At 44.0% G+C, this 24708-nt stretch overlaps 1 protein-coding gene across 2 annotated transcripts in view; it reads left to right on the top strand.

The window, feature by feature from the left end:
• Positions 1 to 22: 22 nt before the first annotated feature.
• Positions 23 to 24708, top strand: part of Corin (corin, serine peptidase) — a 197164-nt gene continuing 172478 nt past the window's right edge. The window contains exons 1-2 of one of the 2 annotated variants that reach the window (XM_060380731.1): positions 23 to 91; positions 24075 to 24216. In XM_060380731.1, coding sequence (XP_060236714.1) covers positions 23 to 91; positions 24075 to 24216 — 211 coding nt within the window. Of the gene's footprint in view, positions 92 to 304; positions 585 to 24074; positions 24217 to 24708 lie in introns of those variants that run through there. The other variant, XM_060380730.1, reaches the window with a different exon arrangement.

Below are 24708 nucleotides of genomic sequence, written 5' to 3'. Positions count from 1 at the left end.
ACCGAGATTAGAGGGAAAAGATATGTTCACGAAAAGGCCCTTCGCCCTTGCTCCAGAGGAGCGCAGTCGCCGAGCTGGCGCCCCAGAGAGGGTAAGATCCACACTCCGCGCTCCTGCTGCACGCAGGTCGCAGGAGTCCTGGTGACTTCAGAGTCAACCCCTCTCTCCCTGTCCCTTCCTCCCTCCACCGGGTGCCACCTCCTTCCTGTCCGTGGGTCAGCGAGCACCGACTTCTCAGTGGCCGGGTCAGTGCCCTGCAGCTGGCCCCTTGGCGGACGGCGGACTCCTGAGGCTTGGCGTCGGGGACTCTGGCGGTCATGGGCAAGGTTTCCTTCGGCGTTCGGGTCAGCTCGGTGCGGAGAGCCCGCTGCTCTTGTCCCGGGCGATGCTACCTCTCCTGCAGGGTACCTCCAGCCGCCGCCCCCCACTCCCCGAGCGGGCTCGGCTGCGTGCGGGTTCCGGGGGAGGCTGCAGGTGGAGCCGTCGGACCCGGCCCCTCGGGATCCTGTGGCTTCCTCGCCGAGCCCAAGTTCCAGGCTCCCCGCAGCTGGAAAGACTGCGTCGGAGCCCCGCCTGCCCGAGACGTAAGCTGCATGCCCACTGCGCGCGCCACTGCTGCGCACGCTGGGACTAGGTCCCATGTCCAGTAGCGTTCCCCACTGGGGGTCAGTCAGTGCCCCGGGATGGTCCTATGCGTTGGCACGGCACGACAGAGTGCTGGGAACACCTGATCCCCTGCTTGCAAACTTTCTCTCTCGGGCGGGTACCAGCGCTAGGCGCAGCGGGCAGACTTTAAGCTGCTCCGGTTGGGACGCTTTTCACCGCTGTGCTGAGAAGAGATAGCCTTGCTGCTGCGCTCTGCAGAGGAAGGGCATTGCACAGGGTCCCCCTGACCTGAGCCTCAGAGAACTCAGTCTAAGTTGCAGCCACCCCATTGGCTGCGGAGTCCTGAGTTCTGGAATCTGTTGGGTAACGCAGGGGTCCCAGCTGCGCGGAGGCAGGACTGGTCCGGACAGTGCCAGCAGGGAGAGAGGGCTGGTTAGGAGGGCTTCCGGAGGAGGTGTGCTGTCGGGTACTGCTGGAACTCAGACTTCCATGCGGGTGCTCTGGAGGCAGGAGGATGGCAGGGTGAGTGCGCTCTTGGAGCAGCTTCCCATTTGGGGACCAGTTGGAGCCTGTTTCTAGATTCCCAGGAAAGCAGTCCCAGCAGTCCACGCCCACTGAAGTTTGCCAGAACTATGCGCTGCGGAGGCTTACAGTACAAGGCTCCGAGGGGCTCTGCGTCCGCATCTGTGCTTTAGAGTCATTTCATTTTTAAAAATTGAAGGAAGGCGCTGGTGGACGCAGAAATCCACAAGAGCACACCAGAGTGCCACCGGAAAGGGAGCCAAGCCAGGAGTCGCTGCTGCATTTTGCCCAAGTTTTGAGGTTAGAAGTGATGCAAACATTAATTTGGCAAATCCTCCTCCCCCCAAACAAACCACAACAAAAAGTAGGCTTTTGGAGTGTGCGTGTCACTCAGAATACTACCAACATTGGTTCCCTGGTTATCCACTAGTCTTGTATGAGATTGCACTCAAAATCAGTTTCTAAAACCAGGGTTCTGGGGTTGATCGATGTCCGCAGAGGTGCTCAGCGGTTCCTCCTAGGACACCAAGCATTTTCATTGTGTGAAGTATCTTTAGAGGGCGAGCAACGTGGAGTAACCTAAGCCTCAGGAAGCTGTGACGCCTTTGTAAGGGAGTGGGCCCGCTCCAGAAGGTTCCATGTGGGGTAGAGTACAAATAAAAGCCCAAGTTGTCCTTCCAGTGGGGTAAAAAGATGGAAGAAACGCTTTGTTAAATCTCTCAGAGACACGCACCAGGGCTCTGTACCTGCCATATTGACAAGACAAAAGGTTGCTGTGGGGAGGAAGTGCATAGTTTCAGGGTTAAACGGGAAGGGCAGGGTGGGGACAAGAGGTGCACACACTACCTGAGTGAGGCTCGCAGTGGTCCAGGTGATTATCATCTCGGCTCAGAGTCTGTAAGTCTCTAGAGAAGCCATTCAGGAATAGCCTCGGTTTCCATAGTGGGGTGATGGCTCTTGTGCGCGCATGGATGTGTGTGTGTGTGTGTGTGGCGGGGTTGGGGGAGTCAGTCTCGTTGTGGGCCGGTCTCCCTGCAAAGCTTGCTCTTCCTGGAAGGTTTCAGTGCGGCCACTGGGGATTTTGGGGTGCCACTCTGCGGTATCTGGAACAGAGTATCATAAAAGCTGGTGGAGGTCATCATGTCCCTACAGAGCTGGCTTGTGTATAGGCTTGAAGTGGAATAAGAGACTTGGGCTTACTTACAGCCGATCAGTCCCTTGTGACCATTTCCAGATAGACATTCTTAAAATAATTGCACGTTTGTGTGCAGAACTAAGCGGGAAACAGAACCAGCGTTTAAGGCAAAAGGAGATGCAGAGCGAAGGTAAAAAAGTATTTTTTTTTCTTATCTGTTAGATATCCTCAGGCCTAAATGAGGCGTCTGAGCCTTTGACCAAAGCAGCCTTTCACCAAAACAACAACTTCTTTAGAAATCATGAACTTTGGGTGGTGCTCGCTGCCTCTGTTGCCTTGCCAATCTAAGGCTCCCCCCCCCTCCACTGTCAGAGAAAGAGGGAGATGGGAAGCTAGTGTCTCCAGAGAGGGAGCAGAGTCACAGTTTCCTCTCTCCAGCCCTCATTATGTAACTTCCACAGCGGGAATGATGCCCTATTCTGTCCTCTTTTCCTTACCCCAGTGTCCTTCAACACAATGTCTCTCCCAGTGCCATCCCCGGGGGACTAGGAAGAGCTGTAACACCAACTGTTCGCTGAAAATGTCTAAGACAGGCAAGGATTCCTTACCCTGCCATCTCTGCCTTAATAAGATAATCAACAAGGATGCACTCATGCCCCATTTGTGTCATCTGTTTTGGCCAGCCAAATAGGAAACCATATTGGTTGGCTTAAGGATACTGACCCACCCAAGTTCCAGGTCCCCACTGAGAGGTCAGGTGACCCCAGACTTGCTCTTCTTGTTCATCACAATTTCTCTCCTTCCCTCTCTCCCCCACTTTCTGGTGCAAATGGAGGACTATTGAGTGAAAGGCGCCAGGAAGAAGCATTGCTTAGGAGGGAGACTTGGGTCAGAGCTCCAGCTCTGGTTTTTAAAAGCAGCCAGACTGTGGTCAAGGCTGTTTCCTCCATCAGAAAGGGGGGGGGTGTTGATGCTGTTTCCCATTTCAAGAACACCATGTGATGAAAGAAATGCTTATTACAAGTAATTATACATAATAGCCACTGCATTCTGTAAAACCTCATGAAGTATTTAAGAAACACCTTCATTGGGGTCTTGTTCCAAACTTGTACATCTTTAGTATATACAACTAGACTTTGAAATAAGATGGTGACCCTGAAGCCATCACCACAATGAATGGTTCTAACACCGCTTTCTGTTCTTTTATTATCACTTTTCTATAAGAATATTTAGCATAAGAGATTCTGGTAGCCAAAATTTGAAGTATAATATAGTATTGCTACTCTAAGGACAGGTCTTCAGGCCTTAGTCATCTGGCAGTACTTTAATTTTATGCTTTTTCTGAATACCTTCCCATGTCTCTCTACTCATACCCATCTTGCTCTACTCTTTCCTACGAAGTTTCCTCTTGGGTTCCCCATATAAGTGGGATCATTTAGAATTTTGATGTCTGTGTCTGGCTTATTTCATTGGGCAGAACATACCCCAGCACCATTCTTCTTGTTATGGTTAACTAACATTCCGTCATGTGTACATACACTTTTCATTTCCCACCACATTTATCCACCCTTAGAAGCTAGTGTCTCCAGAGAGGGAGCAGAGTCACAGTTTCCTCTCTCCAGCCCTCATTATGCAACTTCCACAGCAGGAATGATGCCCTATTTTGTCCTCTTCTCCTTACCCCAGTGTCCTTCAACACAATGTCTCTCCTAGTGCCATTACTGGGGGACTAGGAAGAGCTGTAACACTGTTTGCTGAAAATGTCTAGGACCAGGACGTGTAGGCTCTTCCACGTCCTGGACATGTGAGTAATACTGCAATGGACAACTTTTTTTCAAGAGCTTGTTTTCAACTCTTTTGGGAGCAGTTATTTTTCATTTATTTTGTATTTAGAGTAAGACCGGTGGGTCATATAGTTTCTCTTTTTAATTTTATAAGCAACGTCCACACTGTTTCTTATAAAGGCTATACCAATTTATAGTCTTTCTTCTTGTATCTTTCTCTATCTAATCCCCTTTAATCTTTTGTTTTGGGATAGTGGACTGTCACCAGTGTGAGATACCATCCTTCTGTGGTTTTGCTATGCCTCTACCTAGAGAAGTTGAACACCGTTCATACACCCGATGGTGATATGTCTGATTTTATTGGGGAAATGCCTGTGTGAATCTTCTACTTAGTTTTAAAATTGTGTTATTACTTATTCACTAGCTCTTGCCTCTGGGTTAGAGGTGTTCCCTGTAGAGAACAAAGCCTCAGAAGGGGTTTGATTTGTGACTATGTTCTCCATCACACAGTTGATGTTCACTTTGCTGATCTTTTCCTTTTCAGTGCAGAAACTACTTGCTCTGCCGTAACCCCAACTATTCGCTATTGCTTTGTTACCTATACTTTTGGAGTCATATCCAAGCACCCTCTGAGGAGGAATGTTTCCTGTTGCCTTCAGGAGTTCTATGGTTTGAGGTCTTATCTATATACCTTTAATCTATTTTTATTTATTTTTCTGTATGATGTTAGCTAAAGGTTCAGATTTACTCTTCTGTATGTTGCTATGCAGTTTTCCCAACACTATCTTGGACAGACTGTTTCCCCTGTTGTGTATTCTTGGCACCTTTGTCAAAGATCATTTGATCATGTACATATGTATGAATGTATGTATGTATGAGTTTATTCATAGGCTCTTTCTTTTCCATTGGCCCATAGGTCTGTTTTTATATTAGAATTAGATTGCTTTGCTTGCTTCAGGTTTATAATGTTATAATAGCTGTTTAAATTATTTCAAAGTAACGTACTCCATTAGAAAGAGCCAAGTGTTTACTCTCACTAGCAATGTGTCCCGTGCTCAGTAGCCACATATGGCTCTTACTCCCATTTGGACAGCAATGCTCAAAGGCCCTCTTCAATACAGAATGGGCCACCTTTCTTCTTTCTCTCCTGGAGTAGTGAAAAGTTCTGCCTCGCATCCCCTACTGCAGCAGAATCACTTCCAGGGCTCTGAGGTCTTTTCTACAGCCCCAGCACTGGTTGAGGACCATAAATAAGGCAGTGTGTGCACCCAAACCAGTTCCTTTTGAACTTTCCCTCTGGTCTCTATCTTCGCTTATAGATCACTTTTTCCACTGATGGTGACAGTCAATACTGTGGCATTCCTGCCTCTGGAATGGACTCTGGTTCAACAAAGTGGCTCCTTCCCACCAAATATTCCCTTACTTGATGTGCTGGTGTTTGTAAGAAGGAAGGCACTAGAATATTGAGTTTGATGTTCGGCACAAAATCCACCGAGGGTGCCTGGTTTGTGTATGTTGAAAAAGGCTACCTCCCTCACTCTGTTAGACCCTTCCAGAATGTATCATTGTTTGACAAACTGTATTTTACTTCTTTTCCTTTGGACAAGTTTCTCTCTCTTCCTATACTAAAATGTCAGCCTTCAAGGGCAGAGACGTATTTGTGTCTTTGTTCATTGTCAGGTGAATGTCCGGTATACAGTGGGTGCATTACTTGTGAATGACTGAGGTAAAATTGGACCTAGTGAAAATAGAGGTGTTATGCTAGTTTCTGGTGGCTACCATGATAAAATGGAAACAACAGGAAAGTATGTCCTCACAATTTTAGGGGCCACACATTTGAAATGGGAGAATCCTTCCCCTGATCTTCCTAGTTTTCCCGGAAAATGCCTCAGAATTCCTTGGCCTATAGATGTGTCAGTTCAATCTCTGCTTGCATTGTCAAACACCCTTTCCTGCATCTCTCTCCTATTATTTTCAGGACACCGGTCACATTGCAGCTTACCCTAACCCAGTGTGATCATATCTTTAACGTGTCTGCATTTCTTATTCCCTGAATCTTGTCCTCCTTCTGCTTATGTAAATATGCTTTAGCATAAGTAATACACACAAGGCTGATTTTTCTTGCAGACACACAGTCACTATCTGTTGGGAGATGATGCTCTGCTAATGGGAACATTTTACCTGGGTAAGAAGCTCTGGGCATTGAGTTACAGGGCCAACAGCCCTTTTCTCAGGTTTGGTACCAGTTTGGTACCACTGCAACATTTTCTCTGTCTTTATGTAAAGAGAACCATGATGCCTTGGGGCATCCCAAGACCGCTCTGTTGGTCTCACTCTTAGCATTTGCCGAGCTCTGCTGAGGGATGTCTGGTGCCTGTAAATTTTGTCTTTCTCTCATCCTTCAGGCCATTGCCCCATCAGCTCTCCTGTGGAACATTCCTTTACGTCCAACCCCTCAGAGCTGGTGTTGACAAATGCATGCCTATTTCTGATCATGCTGGCACAAGTTCTAAAGGGGTCCTGCAGGAGACCCGTGCCACGGTCCAGTAGTGGTGCCGAAGCTGTGAAGAGCTCAAGGCAATGTGTCTGTAGAAGGAATGATAGTGAGCCACCAGGCTGACTCAGAAAGGGGGCTGAAAATGAAGGGTGGGTTATAAAGGCCATTTTAGTGGCACACATGCACTTGCTTATCTCAAGGACACAGCCTCTAGGTCAACAGCATTTGAAGAGTTCTTTGTGTGTCCAATAGCTGAGAGGGGGGTTAAAAGAAAATCCTGCCACTGTACAACAAAGATTTCTCTGAAAACAATGGAGTTGTCATTTATTTAAAGTACCCCTGCAGCCCTTGGGAGAAGGTGACTCTGGGAGGCTTCTGTTTTTGCTTTTGCCTTTCTGAAACAGGGTCTCATTTGGCCCAGCCTGGCCTACATATCAAACTCCATATGCAGCTAAGTCTATCCTTGCATTCCTCCTGCCCTGCCTCTCAAGTGCTGGGATTACAGGCATGTACCACTATGCCCAGTCTGACAATACCAGAAAATTTTACTTGGACCTCTTAAATGGTGAAAGGTCTCTTTGTGAATAGTTTGATGTGACTTTCTTCAGTTAGGACCACTCAGCCCCCCAGCGCATGGAAGGCAGGTGCTAGATCTTCAAAGAATTCTTGGGCACAGCTAGCAATGAAGAGGAATAGATTCTCTCAAAGGACAGCTATGCTAGGCCCCCGCCTTCTAACCAAACAATGGACCCTATGGCATGAATACAGAGAAGAAAGACCCAGTGAAGATTCTATGTCTGCCTGCTTGGCCCAGTGTCCTGAGCGAGCACAAGATGACAGGGAGTACGCTACCCAAAGCTTTATAACCCAGCTGACTTTTGTGCTCTGTTCTTAGGTCTCTTTCATTGTCTTAGTTGGAGCCAATGGGCTAATTAGTTACTCCTCTGGGAGCCTACTCCATCCCTGGAGAAGCTGAACACATGGGATCCAATGATGGAAAGTATACCCTTCTCCTTTCCTGAGAATTTTCAAGTCTTGTCTTGATGGTTCCTTTGTCACTTTTGTTTATTTCAGAGCCTCATACTGCAGGCAGGATGGCTTGCCTCTGGGGTGTAGCTTTGAAGCCTTCCTGACATTGGTTTATTTAATATTTCTCTTATCTTTAAGGCAGTTTTGTCCAAGTCAAGTAAGATTAGGAATGGGAGTTCAGCATGAAAAAGATGCAGGACCCAGTGAAACTTTCTTTGTCATGATTTTCTCACGTGTGAGCTGGGTCATGTTTTCTGTGTGGGAGAGCTGCCTTTTTAATGCGATGGTGGGAAAAGAGCAGGGTGCTGTGCCATTTACTCTCTTCTCCCCTCCCTTGACCTTTGTGACAGTTGATGAGCTGGCCTGCTCTTTCCTCCTGACACCAGATGCTTGGGCTTTTTTATAATGCCACTTCTCTGACTGACTCTCTGACACCAACTCAGCGCCAACAATTCAGCTTAATCCTGACAATTTACCTGGAGTTAAAGGGCTTGTCCCTCAGTGCTGCCTTCACTGCTGGGAGCAGGTCTCCAGCTGCCTGACCTTTGACTGATGAGCTGGCAGGCAGGGAGACTTCTGCACCCACTCTTCAGGTGTAATGATATGGCAGAATGACACAGGGCTCAGGAAGACATTTTTCTTAAAACTTGTTGATTGATGATGAAGGGTGCAAATGAACAGCCAGGAGAAGTGGTACAGTAGGGATCAGGTGTATCTCCTGGGACACATGGGTACATTGGCTAAACAACCCAGAAACTCGAAAGCCCAGCATTCAGTGGCTTTTAAGGAAGCCTAATCAAACAGGCACAATTGATTGCTAATTGAATTTCCAGTGCCCCCTTTGGGGAAGGGGACTAGAAACTGCTACCTTCTAATCAAGGTCTGGTCTTTCTGGCAACCAGACTGGAGCTATTTAGGAGCCCATCAGGAATCCAGAATCACCTCATTAGAACAAGAGGTGTCCTTATCCCTGCTGTTGCTCAGGAAATTCCAAAGGAGGATTCAGGAACTCTGTGGGAAGGGGACTGGGGAGTGCCACAGGAGGGCTGCCTGGATAAGAGGCGCCCACACAGACCTTCAGATTAGTTTTCCTCTCAGCGAGTGTTTTCTAGGGCTTATTACCCTGAACCTCAGCCAAAGGCAAAATTGTTCAGCACCCAGAGAAACCAAATCACAGCAAACTTGGCAGGCAGTCTTGACCATCGAAGCCCTTGTTTCTCTGAGGGTCCCCGCTTGACAACAGGTCAGAACTGAAACTGAGCCTGGGTGTGCAGCTTGGGGTGGTGGGAGGAAGGGAGAGAAGTCGGTTACAGAAACAGACTCTTCCAGAATCAAGTTGGGAGACACTTGCGCTCTGAGGAAGAACTTAGTACCAGAGAAAATGCTCCTTCTGACATAGCTGTAAGTTTAAAGTTGTGAAACAGAAAAGAACAAACAAAATGTGTTCAGAATAGCAAAGGTGCCAAATCATCAGGTAAGGAGGGAGAATTCTGGGGTCTCTGAAATTTAGGAAGGTTGGGTAAAAATTTTTGCTAGGCAAAGGGAGCCTAGTTAGCTATTCCATTCAGCCTGAGGGAGGACATTCCTAGGCAGGCCTGGGTGCAGGGACCATAGGGAGCTGATCACGTCTCCCTCTCTCACAGAGGGGCCCTGCCAGCTGGGGGCTCCTCTAAAACTTTCCTTTCCCAGAGAAGCGATTCTTCTCACACAGACATGTGGAGGAGACTTGTGGAATGAGGGCTTCCTGAGGGTTGCTGGGTTGGTGTAGCATTTTCCTTGCTGACACTGTTACCAGATGATACACTTAGCTGTGTGTGTCCTAAAACAATATCCATTTTGATATGAGGTTTGGGTGCTGGGGAGCTGGTTGTTCTTTCAGAGAAGATTAGAAGAAGAAACGTTGCTTAATCCGAAGCAATCAGAAGTCACTGTGGGCCCTGTCCAATAGAAACACAGTAGCCACTGATAAGGCCTCTTGTTGCACTTAGGACAGAACCGGATGAACTAAAATTTGGTAATTATTTTCTTTGGCTCAAAATATCCAACATTTTATAGTTTTAATGTGTAGCAAATACAATTATTAAATATTTTACCTTGTTTTTCTTGGAGCAAATCCTTATGCCTCATAATTCCTCTATCTAGTGTCAATTCAAACAAACAATATTTCAGGCTGGTATGTATCTCCTTGAGTAACACAGAGCTACCCATTGGCTATTGACATGTCAGGGGGACCTGTGAATGTGCCTTGCATGGGAAAAGGAGGTTTCAGGTCTGGTTAAGTGGGTGATTTTGAGAAGTCTGGGTTATGTGTGGGTGTGGGAGAAGGCATGCCTCTGAGAAGAAGGCCTCAGGTCAGGCTTGCTGGACAGCAATAGGATTCCAGATGTAGGTGGGGAGGTTGTGCTTTGAAGATGCAAGGGGACCGCAAGCTGAGGTTTGAAAGGACAGGTGATAGTCTGCCCTCAGTACCTTCCATGGAAGCAGCCTTGAGGACGCCTTGATTTAGTCCAATGAGACTTATTTCAGGCTTCTGCCTCCTGAAGGAAAGAGAACATTGCTTCACCTCATGAAGCCTGTGGTAATTTGTAAAGGCAGGATAGGAAACTAATATATCACTAAGACATTACTGCTAGCATCTGTCCTGGGTCATCTTGAAACGCGTTCCCCAGAAAGGCTTCATCTTGGCTTGATTTCTGGCGCCCATGTCCGGGACACATGTTTTCCAACAACCCCCAGGCCGGAGTCTGCTCTTCCTTAGATTCAATTGAAGCCTTTGATGGCAAAACTTGGTTGATATCTTAACTGACTTAAACGGGGATGAGAGGTCGTTCATAGTGAGTTAGAGCAGACAGCAGAAAGAAAAGGAAGCTGGAAAAAGCTACCAGCTCTCTTGACTATTTGCTTAGTTGGGGAAATAAAGCTGAAAAGTAGTTTCTTTAATTGTGTGTGGTGTCTGAGTATGATGCGTGTGTGTGATAATGTGAGTGCGTACAGGTGTATGTTGGGGAATGGTTTTTTTTTTTTTTGTGTGTGTGTGTGTGTGCATTTGTACACGAGGGGACCACAAAGTCAACTTCATTTGCCTACTTTAATTGCTCTGATTCTAGATCCTTTTGTCTCCACTTGAGCGCTGGGGTTACAGGTAACATACCATGATCTTGCCTGGCCAGCACTGTACCCACAGCCATTTCCCTAATTCCTAAAAAGTATTGTTAAAACTAAAGTCCATTAATTAAAAAAGAAAAGAAAAAAACACTGCTACATGATTGGGCATGTTTAGAGTGTTAGTCTATGAATGCTACTGCTGGTCTCAAACCAAAGCGCTGGCGGCTGTCATCCGGAGGGCTGTGTCTCCCGGGGCTATTGGACCCTCTGTCAGTTTCTAGCTTAGTGTGCCTAGGACAAGGCTCAGAATCCATACTCCATCAAGTCCTGAGTGCCACTGATGAAAACCTGACCTTCGGGAAGAGCTCAGGGTGACACCTTTATGCAGAGGGAGACACACAATTGCTGAGAAAGATCCACAGTGGCCTTTCTGTTCAGGCACATAACCCTCCCGACCGTCAGCTCAGCTGTCACTGGGGAACTTAGGCGTCGATGCTGGACAGTTTTCTTCCGTCTTGGGTCTCCCACTCTGAGGTCTAAAGTAGACGAAAATCCCGAGCTCCCCACATTTCAGCTAAAAATACCTCTTTTGCCATGGGCCAGCTGAGTTCTCAGATTTCCCAGCTGGAGTGAGTTTCCCGGACACGGGGCTACCCCAGTGGAAAGTCTATAAGCAGAAAATTCCAGGTTAAAAATAGTGCCAGGGAGGCCCCTGCAAAGCTCTCACACCCAGCTGCCCACTGGGGTATCCGTGCCAGGGGTGGGGTGAGGAGAGGGAGGGGCTGTCCGAGGCAGCAATGGCAGAAAGGCTGCTCACTGCATTCCCTTTCTCTGCTGGTAGGAAAGGCTCGCTTGCTCTCTTGGACTGGTTTTTGGGATCACATTCTAGTCTTGAGGAGTATGGCCCCCGCGACGCTCAACCTGCCGTCTGTGTAATATGGATACTGACCTCCCCAACCCATTTAAAATGACACACTTTCCCCAAGTCCCCAGGGGGAAAGCGGCCTCTTTCAGGGCTGGCAGTGTGATAAAGTGATACAAAATCTTGCTTAGCATATAGAAGGCCTTGTGCAACCCTACACAGAACAAATAAAAAGGGAAAGAAAGGCCTCTTCTGAGGAAGCTGCCTCCTCCCAGTGGAAGGAAATGAAATATATGGGCTATTTAAAAATAATGTGAATAAAGAATGATCCACCTGCCTTTGCCTCCCCAAGTGCTTGGACTGCAGGAGTATGCTACCTCAATTTCCTTTAAAGGGAGAAAAATGACAATTTTTGCTTCCATGAGGTTTTTTGTTGTTGTTGGTAATTTGTGTATACACTTGACAAACTTTACAGCCATAAAAATCCTTTTTGTCCTTAGTAAGCAACTTAGTATGCTAATAGGGAAGTTGATTTGATAATTATAAGATAATATTTTAAAGTCCTTTGATAGAAAATAGGATTATTTATAATCATTAATTCACAATCATAACTTTTAAGTATGTATTTCCTTCAATGTTTAAAAGCTGATAGATCAAGGCAAGTATTACACATTAAAAGAAAAATAATTAAATTAGCCTAGTTTGCCTTGGTTTTGATCTGAGGGCTTGCCTTTGCATAAGCAAATTTGTTACATTCTTTATTTTTTAAAATATATTTCTAAACATTTATCATTTATGAGTTTGGTTTTATCTTAAAATGCAGACAATTTTAGCACTGGTAGTAAAATTGAGATAATTTAAAGATGGTACATATTCATTGTGAAATATATTATCATCCAAAAATTGCTTCATTGTTAAAGTTAATAACTGTGAAAATATGTTGAAACAAAATTGAAAAATATGATTGATAGAACACTTGAATCCTTCTTTTCCATCACTAACATCTTATAATTTGAAAAAATGTAATGTAATTCTTCATAATTTGGGTATTCTGACCATAAAATATTTATTGCGGCTTAATATAATAAGTATTAACATATTAAAAAGCAAAACTACCAGTGGAGAGAAGTTGGTGTGTTCAGTTATTTGGTTAAAACTGCAACCAATCCGAGATTCTTCAGGAAGTACAAATAAGAGTATTCATTGATTCTTTTTGTCATTAAAGTGTTTTGAATATTAGATGGTTTCCTGTTCTAGTTGAACTGGACATTTTATTAAAAAGTAGAAGTCAGTTTTGCAAATTATTTTCACATTATAAATCTTTTATTCCATACCTTTTTTTTTCTTGAGACAGAATCCTAGGCTAGGCTGCTCTCAAACTCATGGCAATCCTCAGCTTTCTGAGTGCTAGGATCACAGATGTGACCATCACACTTGGTCATGTGCTTTGCCTCCACAGCATTTGTGAGATGAGTTTGTGTCGTTGATGGCTGTTTTTCTCCCCAGCCGTACTGCCTTCTTTGAGGACAGGGCTTTTGAAACTTGTTTGCACAATTTGACAGGCCATTTTCTTGTGTGTGTTTTTAGTTTTTATTGGGAGCTCATTTTGTGTGTGTGTCTGAGAAGAGGGTGCTTTGAACATGCGGAGTGGCTCTGGTTTGCTTCTAGCAGGCACCCTGGGGTTTCGTCAGTTTGGTGTCTACTTTTTAAATTATTATTATTTTTTTAATTTTTGAGACCAGAATATAATTACATAATTTCTCCCTTCCTGTTTCTCTCCTCAAACACTCCCATATGCCCTTCTTTGCTTTTTCCCCCCAAATTTATGTAAATTAATTGTTACATACACACACTTATTTCTAAATATGTGAGTATAACCTGCTCTGTCTGTGTAATGTTGACTTGTATGTATGTTTTCAGGGCTGACCATTTGGCATTGGTCAAGCAACTGGTGTGCTCTTCCCTGGGGAAGACTCTATTTTTCGTATCTCAGTGTTCCTTAGTTGCCTGTAGTTGTTTGTGTAAGCTTGAGGCCTCCTGACCTCCCCCATGTGAGCACAGCATCATGTCTATTGTTTTTGTCCTTGTTCAGCTGCTGTTTATGCAGTCATGTTGATGAGACTTTGTGGGTGCTTCTGACATTGCTAGGAGACACAATCTCACAACAAACTCCCCGCTCCTCTGACTTTCACAATCTTTCCACCCCCTCTTCCATAGCTCCCTCTTCCAGAATAATCCCTGAACCTCAAGTGAGGGGCTTGTATCATAGTTGAATGCCTTAGTATATCTTAGGACTTGGCTCCACAGCTCTTCACTTTGATCGTTGTGGTTTTCTGTGTTCTCTGTTGTAAAGAGAGTTTTCTTTGATACAGAGTGAGGGCTATCCTTATGTGTAGGTGTAAGGACAAAGATCTACAATGTAAGGAGAGAAGCAACAACATTCCTACAGAGCAAAGATAACCTATGAACCACAACAGTGACTAACATAGTGTAATAACTCTAAGTGTGCAGTAGTGGCATGTTTATCTTGGCGGTAACCAACAGCTCTAATCAAACTTAAGACTTGCTCAACAAGACAGAAATCATCCCTTGTACTGGAAACTTAGCTAACCACCTAGGCATAGTAAAGTCATGAATTTTGGAAGAGAACTGAAAGACAAGAACAAACTCAGCTGTGGATATCAGCATTCCCAAGAGAGCAGCCGGATGCCTGGCCCTTTGAGGTGAAGATGTTTCAAAATCTGCATGCTCATGGAGTGCAAAGTATTATTTTTCTTTTCTTATCTTCCTTATTTTGGTGGACTCAGCCTCTCTTTCGACATCTGCCACTAATTCTTCCTCCTGCTTTGTACCTTTGGGTGGGTGTGTCCTTGTACTGGGATCTCTACTGCTCAGTGTGGAGTTGTCATCTCTGTCATTTCCCCAGGACTCCAGCCCTCTCCTTAGTTTGTTCCTTCCTGACTGTATTTCACATAGGTGCTGTACTCTCTGCTGGGCTTGCTGCGTTTGTTTTCTTCTTGAACCTTTCTTTTTCTTTCTCTTCTCAACTTCCTTCTGTGAGGTCTTCTATAGTGAGAAATATGAAGTCACTGGATTATAACTCAACCAACAGCTTTCATTTTTCTCAATAAATCTTATCTCTCATTAGCCTCTTGATTGGCTAATTCTTACCAGGAAGTTGTGAACCTGTGAAATCTACATCTTACCAATATTTGTGTCCAATCTATTATGGAATGCCCAGTTCCCCTATGATAGGCTTCATTTTTGCTGTGTCTTCTTTTATTCCTGTTTTCATGGGTATAGTATCTTAGTAAGGAGACCCATTGCAATACTAATGGACTTACCTATAAGACCCATGTCAATTCAAAAGTCTTGCTCAGGAACTTTCTGCTGAAGTTGTTCAGTATATCCATAGTTTTGCTAGTCATGTGGCATAACTGTCCAGTCTTTGAGGCATGGGTTTCTGATTTTTCTTGTGTTGAGCTATAGCTTTAACACCTACCTTTCAGCAATTGCTCAGACTCTTGGCCACTTAAGGGCAGCATTTGTTTTCTAGTATTTCTAATATTTCTAGTATTATGTAGTAGCATTTGTTTCCTTTCTCCTCTGGGATCCAGCACTACTGAATTATTTAGTAACTATATAAAGTTTTTTTTTTTGTCTTTTTAGTTTGTTCTTTAGGAGTACCAGACGTCGGGTGACTCTCTACTCTTCTATATCAATCTGTTTATTCTAACCTTCTGGGTTGTGTTTTTTTCTTTCTTTCTTGTTTTTTAGCTCAGTTGGTATCAGCTTTTGTAAATGTCAGACAAGCGTATTTTTCAAATCATGTCACTCTTCCTTGACTTCCCAAAATGAGCAGGACTTGCAAAATCTGAGTGATTAACACAGACATATTCAGTTGCCTCTTGGGTCTTTGGAATTAAAAAGAGTTTTGCTGATTTTTTTTTCTGTTTTATCCCAAGAACATAAAGAGGGCACCATGATGACTTCAATTATTTATTTGGAAAGTAATCTTACACCTTCCTATATCTGAATCTAGGAGTTAGGTTAGGTCTCTAACAACTTCAATTCTGGATCAGAAGTTATTGAAGTAGGACCACAAGATGGAGTCTTCCTGTAATTTGTGGACAAGTCCTGTAGTTCTGAGGGGCTGGTAGCTCTAATGTGGTTTCCTTCCATGGCCCTGAATGTAGTTGAGAATGACATAATAAGATTTGTATCTGATTCTCTCTCATACTCAAATTAACACTGCAGGCAATCAAAACTCAACACACACAGTTGTATCCTTGAGAGCTAAAGGACCCTGAAGGTTTTGTATTTCCGGTATAGCACAATTTGCCCTGCTCACCCCCCAACACCCACGAAAGGCTTGGTCCTAGCTCAACAGCAAATGAAACACTGGACCAATTTCCTCTGGAACCAGCAGAGCTTACAGAAGTCAAAGTGTGACATCTTATACAGAGCAGAGCATACTGGGTACTGGCCTACAGAGCTGAAAGGACAGCATTGATATATCTGAGATTGACAGCAAAGTCATCTCCATACAAATAATGCAGGATATATTTGTTAGTCACTCTGTGTGTGCTCACATGCACACACATGAATGTTCATGTTCCCACCAGCATTTATTAGGTCATGCCCAGGCATGCCAAATATCTTGAAATGCACAAGAGTCTACAGGAACAACTGACCAAAACTCCGTCAGTCATCACACATGCCTTGACATTCATTGAAATGCATGGTCAAGAAAAATGGTGATCTTGGAGCAAAATGCTGTTTTACTTGTGCCTATGACTGGTCCCAGTCTCTTTTAAACTTGCCTGTATTGCTTTGTCCCTGTGTATAGAAGTATTACTAAACATTGTTATCTCCTTAGAGGGAGGTTATGAAGTGCCTGAGGGCAGGGACTATGTCTTCTTCATCCTCATGTACCTGGATCACATTTGTGTACAGAAAAGGCTCCGAATAAACATTCCTGGAATAAGCCAAATTAATATCAACACGTAACATAGGTATGTTCTACTATGAGGCTCTCAACACATATTTTTGTTTTACTAGACTATTCATGATACACGGCAAACTGCGTAATGCATATTAAGTTTGGAATTCATCCTCTGCTCTAGGTATTCAGCAAGAAGCTGCCACTTTATCTAACACATACCATCCCTCCTTGTGCTTTTGCACGGCGGGATCTCTGTCTGCAGGTGGGGTCAGGAGGTTAACCACTCCACATCTGTTTATGCTTTGCTCTGCATTAAAATGCCTGAAATGGGTTGTCATAGAGCAGAAAATCCATTTGGTCGTGTATGCTCTTCCTGATTGTTTTCAGCTGTCGAAAGTCAATATTTTAGATGTCTACTCATGTTGCCAATCTCTTTCGATCTTGAAGTCACAAGGTTTTCACTGGTTAGAGGATCTGTGAGTCAATTAAATGTCCACAGTTTGCACAGATTCCACAGTGTCCATTTGGCTATCTGAAAGAGATTGCTTCCTTTTACAATATACCCAGCTCTTTTTTAAGCAGCGTAGTAACAAACCCAGGATGCAAAACTAAAAGCATTTTTTATGACTAAAATTCAAATATTTAATTTCCTGAGGAACAGATAGTTCAACCTTATGTTTCTTTCCTCACTTCCATTGTTTTAAAAATGCACAAACAACGATAACAACAATAACAAAAGACAAAAAAAAAAAAAAAAGGAAACAGATCTTAGGATTCTCCGACGTGTGCAGAAGAAAGAGTTCTGGTATTTTATCTGTCTTCAGGGAAAATTTTCATTACCTTTAGGTTGTGTTTTCCATAAAATGACAGCATTGAAATATATGAGATTGAGGGCCAAGTCATCTCCAGGAAGGACCGCCTGTGTGTGTGTCTCCGTGTGTGTATGTGTTGGGGCAGGGGGGAGGGGTCTGTTTATCTTCCTCTTGTCCTTTTCGGCTTCTTTCTTCTCAGGATAAAAGGAGTCTATTGTATTTGTATATTTGTAACTATTGTGGAAATATGATCTTTCAACCTTGCTAGGAAGAGAACAGGAAGTGAGGATTATCTTATTGCCTCTAAAGAATAAAGATGATAACTTTCCTCCCAGGAACTGAATGGAGCTGACTCCTTCCCAGCTGCTTGAACCAGGGAGAAATCAGGTCTCCAAATTTCATGAACTTGTAAGAAAAACAAAACCTTTATTGTTTTCTTCACTAATTTCATTTAATTTTTGAACATTTGTACTGGTATCAAGGCATTTCTTTTCTTTTCTTTCTTTTTTTTTTTTTTTTTTTTTTTGGTTTCTAATTTACAGATATAGGCATCTGGTCAGGGTGCAGGCATGGCTTTATAAGGTCACCTAAATTTCCAGTGGTGGAGACAGTTGTGTACGTGGCCTCTGAAACATTCCAATCTGTTCTCTCATAGTTCAGACTTGAGCTGAACAACGCCACCTTGAAAGCAGGAACGCGAATGTGGCAAGCTGTCTGCGTTATTGGATAATTATTATCTTGTCTCCTGGACAGAACAAACATTGTGCTGGTATTTAGCCTCTAGGTTGAGCATCCATTCTTGGATGTGTGACTATGTCTTGGGAGAGGACTGTCTGGTGCTGTTGTCATTTCCAAAGGAGAAGCTGCGGGCAGGGCTGGCTTGCAGAACCGTGTGTTCTGGTGTGAACTCAGTAATTTCATTTGGAGAGAGGGCACTGAGTTATGTGAACCTCATACGCTTCAGTTAAATGCCAGAAAATGGGATGAAAAGACTTACTGAAAACCAGATGCTCGTTCTCCACGCCTCTCGGGATATTCAAAACAAACATCACAACAAAAGACACTTGGGTCTAGGGAAATTCACCGATGGATGATTTGGGAGCATTTTGCTTACTGGTAGAATGAAAGCTAAAATAGAGAATTGACAGATGGTTGGTTTGAGAAGCACCTATATTATTGAGCTCTTATTCAGTAAATCTACTCTTAATTCATGCGAGGGACACTTTCACGGTTGATTGAGAACAAAGCGGTATGCATCTAGCACTGGCAACTATTCATTTTAAATTTGGGGTAGCAATTGTCTTGTTGCTGCTTGGTGCACACTGAGTAGAGATGAAGTGAAAAGACTCCATCTCTATGTACTACTGAAAAAAGATGCAAAGCACATTTGGGGCTGATCCTTGGGCAGGAGAACTTTCCAATCTGAGTGTCCAGTGGGAGGCCAGTATTTGCACTGTTGAGTGTGTGAATATGTTGGCCTGTGATGCTATCCCCCCCCCGGGATTTCCACGAGCTTCTGTGTCCTTTGCAGGCCTCAGGAGTAGGAGTGACCTACTGTCCCTCCAGCCTGTTACCTGCCTTGCTAAACCAGCAGGGCACAAATGCATTTATAGTTCCTCATTTTCCTACCTCAGGAAATACGGGACTCAGTTTCTCTCAAACAAGAGTAGCCTTGATTCTGGATGACTTTTAACTGTGGTTAATTTTGTAACCCAGTCTTCTGGGGTGAAGCTATTTTATTCTGCCATAATTTTATATATGATCTCACTTTCTCATTGTGTTGTAAGAACACTTAAACATTTTTAACTAGGTGCTGTAATAAACTTTGAAACAGCAAGTGATTTTAGCTAAATCCACCAGATGACTATCAGAACTAGGGCAATCCTCTAGCAAGGAGTAGTTGGACACTCCAGATCCACACACTCTTGGACAAACTGTTCTGTCTCCATAATTTCACAACGTTTTGTTTGTTTGTTTGTTTTTTTCTTTTTTGGAATACGATGATTTCATTGTTTATATTTAATGGTGTTCATTATATAGAGACAAATTTTGCAGGTAGAATTAAAGTGCACACCACACAAAATCCAATGAGTGAAATGATTTACATGATCCCTCAAGTCTGCCTAATATTTGGTGCTAACTTAAACAAATCATACAGGAGACGGCATTGTTGGAATATCTGTATATGTGATGCTGAAACTTAATACAGAGCATATCGCTGTCTCTTTGCAGGCTATCTGAAGGTGAATATTAGTCTTAAGTGATCAGAGGCTAAGGATGACATTTGCTTAGTGACACCTTAGAATGATCAGAAGCTACTTTTTCTTAAAAAAATAGGTTGTTGACTTTTAAAATATAAATTTGATCTCCTTGTTTCTTTTAAACATATTTATTATGATGATTATGTGTATGTATAAAGATATGGAGTTATTTGCATGTGAATGCAGGTGCTTGCAGAGACCAGAAGTATTGAACCTTCCAGACTAAAGTCAGAGGTGATTGTGAGCACTTGATGTGGGTGATTGGACACAAAAGGGTCCCCGGGAGAACAGTGAATGTTCTTCATTGTGTATCCATCTCTCCAGGGTTTCCTTTCCTATCTCAGTTTTTACTACTGTCTTAGTTACTTTTCTGCTGAACGCATTCCATTTAGTGTGCAATTCGTTACTTGAGAGTGAAATGAGAGTGCTTATTTCAGTGCAAAAGTAGTATTTGCTTGAATGACAGCTAAGTTTTTAGGAAGTGAAAGCTTATAAAATCATCAGACCAAGGTCCTTAATATATCAACAGAACTGTTAGTCATTTCTTTTTGACCTATGACCACTATGGAAAAAGATAAGGAGGAGGAAGAGGAAGAAGAAGGAGAAGGAAAAGGAGGAGGAGGAGAAGGAGGAGGACAAGGAGGAGGAGGAGGAGGAAGAGGAAGAGAAGGAGGAGGACGACAAGGAGGAGGAGGAGGAGGAGGAGAAGGGGAAGGGGAAGGGGAAGGGGAAGGAGGAGGAGGAGGAGGAGGAGGAGGAGGAGGAGGAGGAGGAGGAGGAGAAGAAGAAGAAGAAGAAGAAGAAGAAGAAGAAGAAGAAGAAGAAGAAGAAGAAGAAGAAGAAGAAGCCGCCAACAAAGACAACATTTAATGTGCCAGAAAGCAGAACTGCTGAGGGATTTCTGATTCTGGGTTGGCAGTGTTCCAGGGCCACTTGTTGTATCTCAGCACGGTGGCGTTTGTGGTTTTGTTTATAGTAAGATCCACTACACTTTACTTTCTACAACACAGTTTTCTATTTGACGCCAAAGTTTATAATAATGAGGTCTGAATGTAAGCTTCCACTTACAGTCCTAGGAAACCTGGGAAGTTTCCTAACTTTGGTTTAACTAAAGTTTACTAACTTTAGGATGCTTTCCATACAAAGACCTGTATCTCACTTAACATTATAATGGTTGTACATCTGTAAATACAGTTTCCACTGGAGAGACTTTGGATGATTCAGGAATAGAGTCCATGTGGGGGAATCTCTAGGGAAACATTATTTTAAGAGAAGTCGTTTGCATAACTGCAGAATAATTTTGTTTGGGTGATTTAATTTACTCATTTATTTGAAAATTGTTAATTCCCTCCAGTAACTGGAGTGGGATGTAGGCTTGAGGATTGATGAAATTAGCAGAGACTGAAGATTGCTCCTCTTCCTCACTTTTTCCTGTGTGTGTGTATGGTGTGTGTGTGTGTGTGTGTGTGTGTGTGTGTGTGTGTATGTGTGTGTGTCTAGAACCCAGGATGACATCAAGAATCATCTTCCATTGCTTTGTACCTTATTCACTGAGGCAGGGTCCCTCAAAGAAACCCAGAGCCTGGCTAGTCTCACTTACCTGCTTTCTCCAGGGATCCCACGTCCCTCCCTTCCAAGGCTGGAATTACAGGGAAGCCATCAAACCCACCCAGAAGTTACCTGGGTGTTGGGAATCTGAACCCAGATCGTTGTGCTTGCCATTTCCTTAGCCTCAGACTTAATTAAGATTTTAAGTTTGGTAAAAAGCTGTCCATAGAGGATGTGGTGATACAGGAAGGAGGGATGGAGGGGGAGTGGAGAGGATGGAGGAGGAGGATTAAAAGGTGAATGTAGGACTCTTGAACAGAGGTGGCAGGGTTTGTAGCAGAAGTGGAAGAGTCAGTTTTAGATGAGGGTAGGTTTTTTTTTTTTTTTTTTTTTGAGAGTGTCAGAGCAGAAGAGTCTGAGAAGAAAGTTTTAAACTCACCGGGCCTACACTGCATGGTGCTCAGAGGAGCCTAACAGATATGTAACGGACACAACACTTCTAGCCACAGTCTTCAGGAGCCAAGAGAGCAGGCAGGAACCATGTGGCTGAGAAGACAGTGCTAAGATACTGAGTTGCTTTAAGTAGTTCCTCCTTCCCTTCCTTAAAAAAAAAGAAAAAAATAAAGGATTTGATTTCTTAGCCGTTGGTAAAAATGTTTAGACTAATCGGGAGTGTAGTTTCTGAAGGTTAGGCACTTACTGATATGCACTTGTACGGAATCATAGAACTCCCTGCCTCTGATTCTTCCCTTGTGGGTACTAAGTGGAATGTGTTTGCTGTAGCATACTGAACATCAAGAAGCCATGGGTAATCTGGGACAGTTATCCTTAAAATAGTCCCATGACCATCTTAATAAAGAGACGGCTTCTGTCATTTCATTGCAGGGAGGAGTCAAAGGAAGTTCATGATCCTTTAGTGCTGTGGCTGTCTTGTCCCCTCTTATGTACTCTTTCGGGGTTACTTTTTTTAGACTTATGTTGGTTGAAGTGCATCCTCTCTATAGGCCTTCCACAGGAAACCATATTCCTATCCTTGAGTTCTCATGGCAGCGTAACTCCTATGAGGTATGTGATTTGGAGAGATCATTGGTTTGAAATCATCGTTAGACTTATTGCAGGCATTCAATACCTAATTGAGTAAACTGATTCTGTCACTATCTTTGTTGGCCTGAAGTCCCATCAGACGAACACCATCTGCAAGTCTGAAAGGGTTCCCCCTGTCCGGTGACAGAGCTGTGATTGAGGTGCTGTCTCAGACCTCCTGTTTTATTATGCCATCCCTCTATCTGCCTCAGAATCAACTGCAGACTGACTAAATAAATTCACCTTGGCTGGTGCCTTGAACCAGGTGCCATGGAAATGGGTTAGTGGCCGCATGAGTCTAATAAACGAAGCCCTTCCTAAGCTCACATCACATGTTCTTCCAAAAAGCGTCTCTCCTGGAGAATTCTTAAAGTTCCTGGAGACACCATTGCATTCTGTGACAGACACTTCTTACTGTATGCCTCGGAAGAACCTATTGAATGCCCGCTCATTTCCTTCGCAGGTCCTGGGAATGACCATGGGTTAGCCAGGAAGTTCTAACACTACTACAGGACCATTCTGTTGGAGCAGTCTTGATAATGAAAAGTATTTAGGCAGGGCTGTTCTGTTATTGAAAGTTACATATATATTAAAGAGGAAGAGTACTGGCCATGTGTGGCAGCGGTTCAGGGGGTGGGAAGTGGTTGGTATTGGGGTTGTTAGAACAGTAGAGTTTCTGTGAATATACAAAAAGCAGGAGACAATTAGTTTGGAAGTAGGGAAAGAGAAGCAAATTAATTTTGGGTTTGGGTTGGTCACCACCCAGACACCACAGGGTCTGCACAACATAGCAAGAGAGGCAGTTCAGGGCTGAACAATGGTGTTTCTAAAGCCTGCAGAGGTTAGCAGACCGAGTGCCGAAGCTGTCAGGAGAGCAAGGCTGGGGCTCAAGAACTAGGAGCTATCCTTGTTCTGGGCACTAGGACAGCAGCCTGTCATAACTGAAGCACTTTTAGCAGCATCTCAGGCTTCTGCTGAGAAAGCTTCTGCCTTCAGCTAGCCATTTGTAATAAACAAATTCCCAGACAGGAGCTTGAACTTCACACAATGTAAAGCATTTGCTGACAAGAACTCTTGAGTCATCACTGTGGTCTGTCTCCCGCTCTCATGGATGGGCTGTGAGAGAATGGGGGAGGGGAGCAGCAGAGCTGGCCCAGCTCTGTTTCACTGACACCCATGATGGTCTCTCCCTGTTGGACTTCTAGTAGATGCGTGATTAGTAATACTTAACCCTGTAGAATTGTGAAGGCCTGGAAACTCATTTTACCCAGATGTGTGTGCGTGCAGACGTGGTTTGGAACTGAGACAAACAAGAATGAAGCCCAGTTAATGTCCTGTCTGTACCTACTCACCAGTATTTTATTACTGTCAGACAGCCCTGGCTTTGTTCACATCTGGCTGAGGAAGGGTGATGCCATGGTAATTCATGGCATTTGGAATATTGCCAAACTGATAAGTGCTTCTTTAAAGCAAACAAACTAATAAACAAGCAAGCTGATATATCATTAAAAGTTAATCTAATGAAAAAAATTCAGAGTAAGTAACAAAAAAGTAACAAGGAAAGTTGATAGACTGCTTAGGATGGGGGGGGGAAGGAGAAGAGGAAGGAAGAGAAGGAAGGAGAAAAGGAAGAGTGTGAGGACAAAAGTGAAGAAGAAGAAGAGAAGAAAGAGGATGGGGAAGAGAAGGTCTTATTTGTGCTTGCAGTCATTCAATCGCTCATTACTGTTTTTGGACCACATTATTCATGCCCTCAAGTACACAGTATCAAGCCTCTTAGGAACAGCGCCTCCCTGAAAGGATAGCTGTAATGTAAAGCTTCATACCAGCCCCCGAGCTGCTGCGTGATTCTAAAGCCATGTTTCGTTTCTCCCTCTTCCATCAGGTCTTGAGAGCCGACAGCAGCGTGGGCGAGGGCTGTCCTCGGAAGCTGGTGACGGCCAATTTGCTGCGCTTCTTCCTGCTGGTGCTCATCCCCTGCATCTGCGCCCTCATCGTGCTGCTGGCCATCCTGCTGTCCTTCGTGGGTGGGTGATGCCGTTACTAAAGGAAGTCATAATTACCATTCACGTGGTTTAGAAGGCAGCTTGTACTCCACCCCAACTTGTTAGGTCAAATCAGTGAGAATGTGGTCTTTGGTTTTCCTTGGGAAAACCTGGAGTTTCAGCCATGCAACCATATGACCTGCTTTTGCTCTTAATGCCAACGATGCTTACAAAGAAAACAATTACCATGAAAACTGAGTACTGACTAGACTAGTCATTTTTCGTAGGTGCTCACAGCTGCAAGGAAAGAATGTCACACAGGACACACAAGCTGGAGACAGAGATGTATAGAGAGTGCTTTGACACAGTATAACATAGGGGGTTGATTAGCATCCGAGCCTTTTCAGTGAGTTGAGCAGTAATCCAGGATGAGGGCAGCAGCAAGGGCAGGAGCCAAATAACTCCCTGACTACAAAGGTAGACATCAGAAACCGAGTAAACCGTGGGCAACACTGGAAAATGCAGCTCTACGAA

Source organism: Meriones unguiculatus, chromosome 3, assembly GCF_030254825.1.
Source record: "Meriones unguiculatus strain TT.TT164.6M chromosome 3, Bangor_MerUng_6.1, whole genome shotgun sequence".
NCBI classification, from domain to species: domain Eukaryota; kingdom Metazoa; phylum Chordata; class Mammalia; order Rodentia; family Muridae; genus Meriones; species Meriones unguiculatus.
This window is presented reverse-complemented; position numbering and strand designations above follow the sequence as displayed.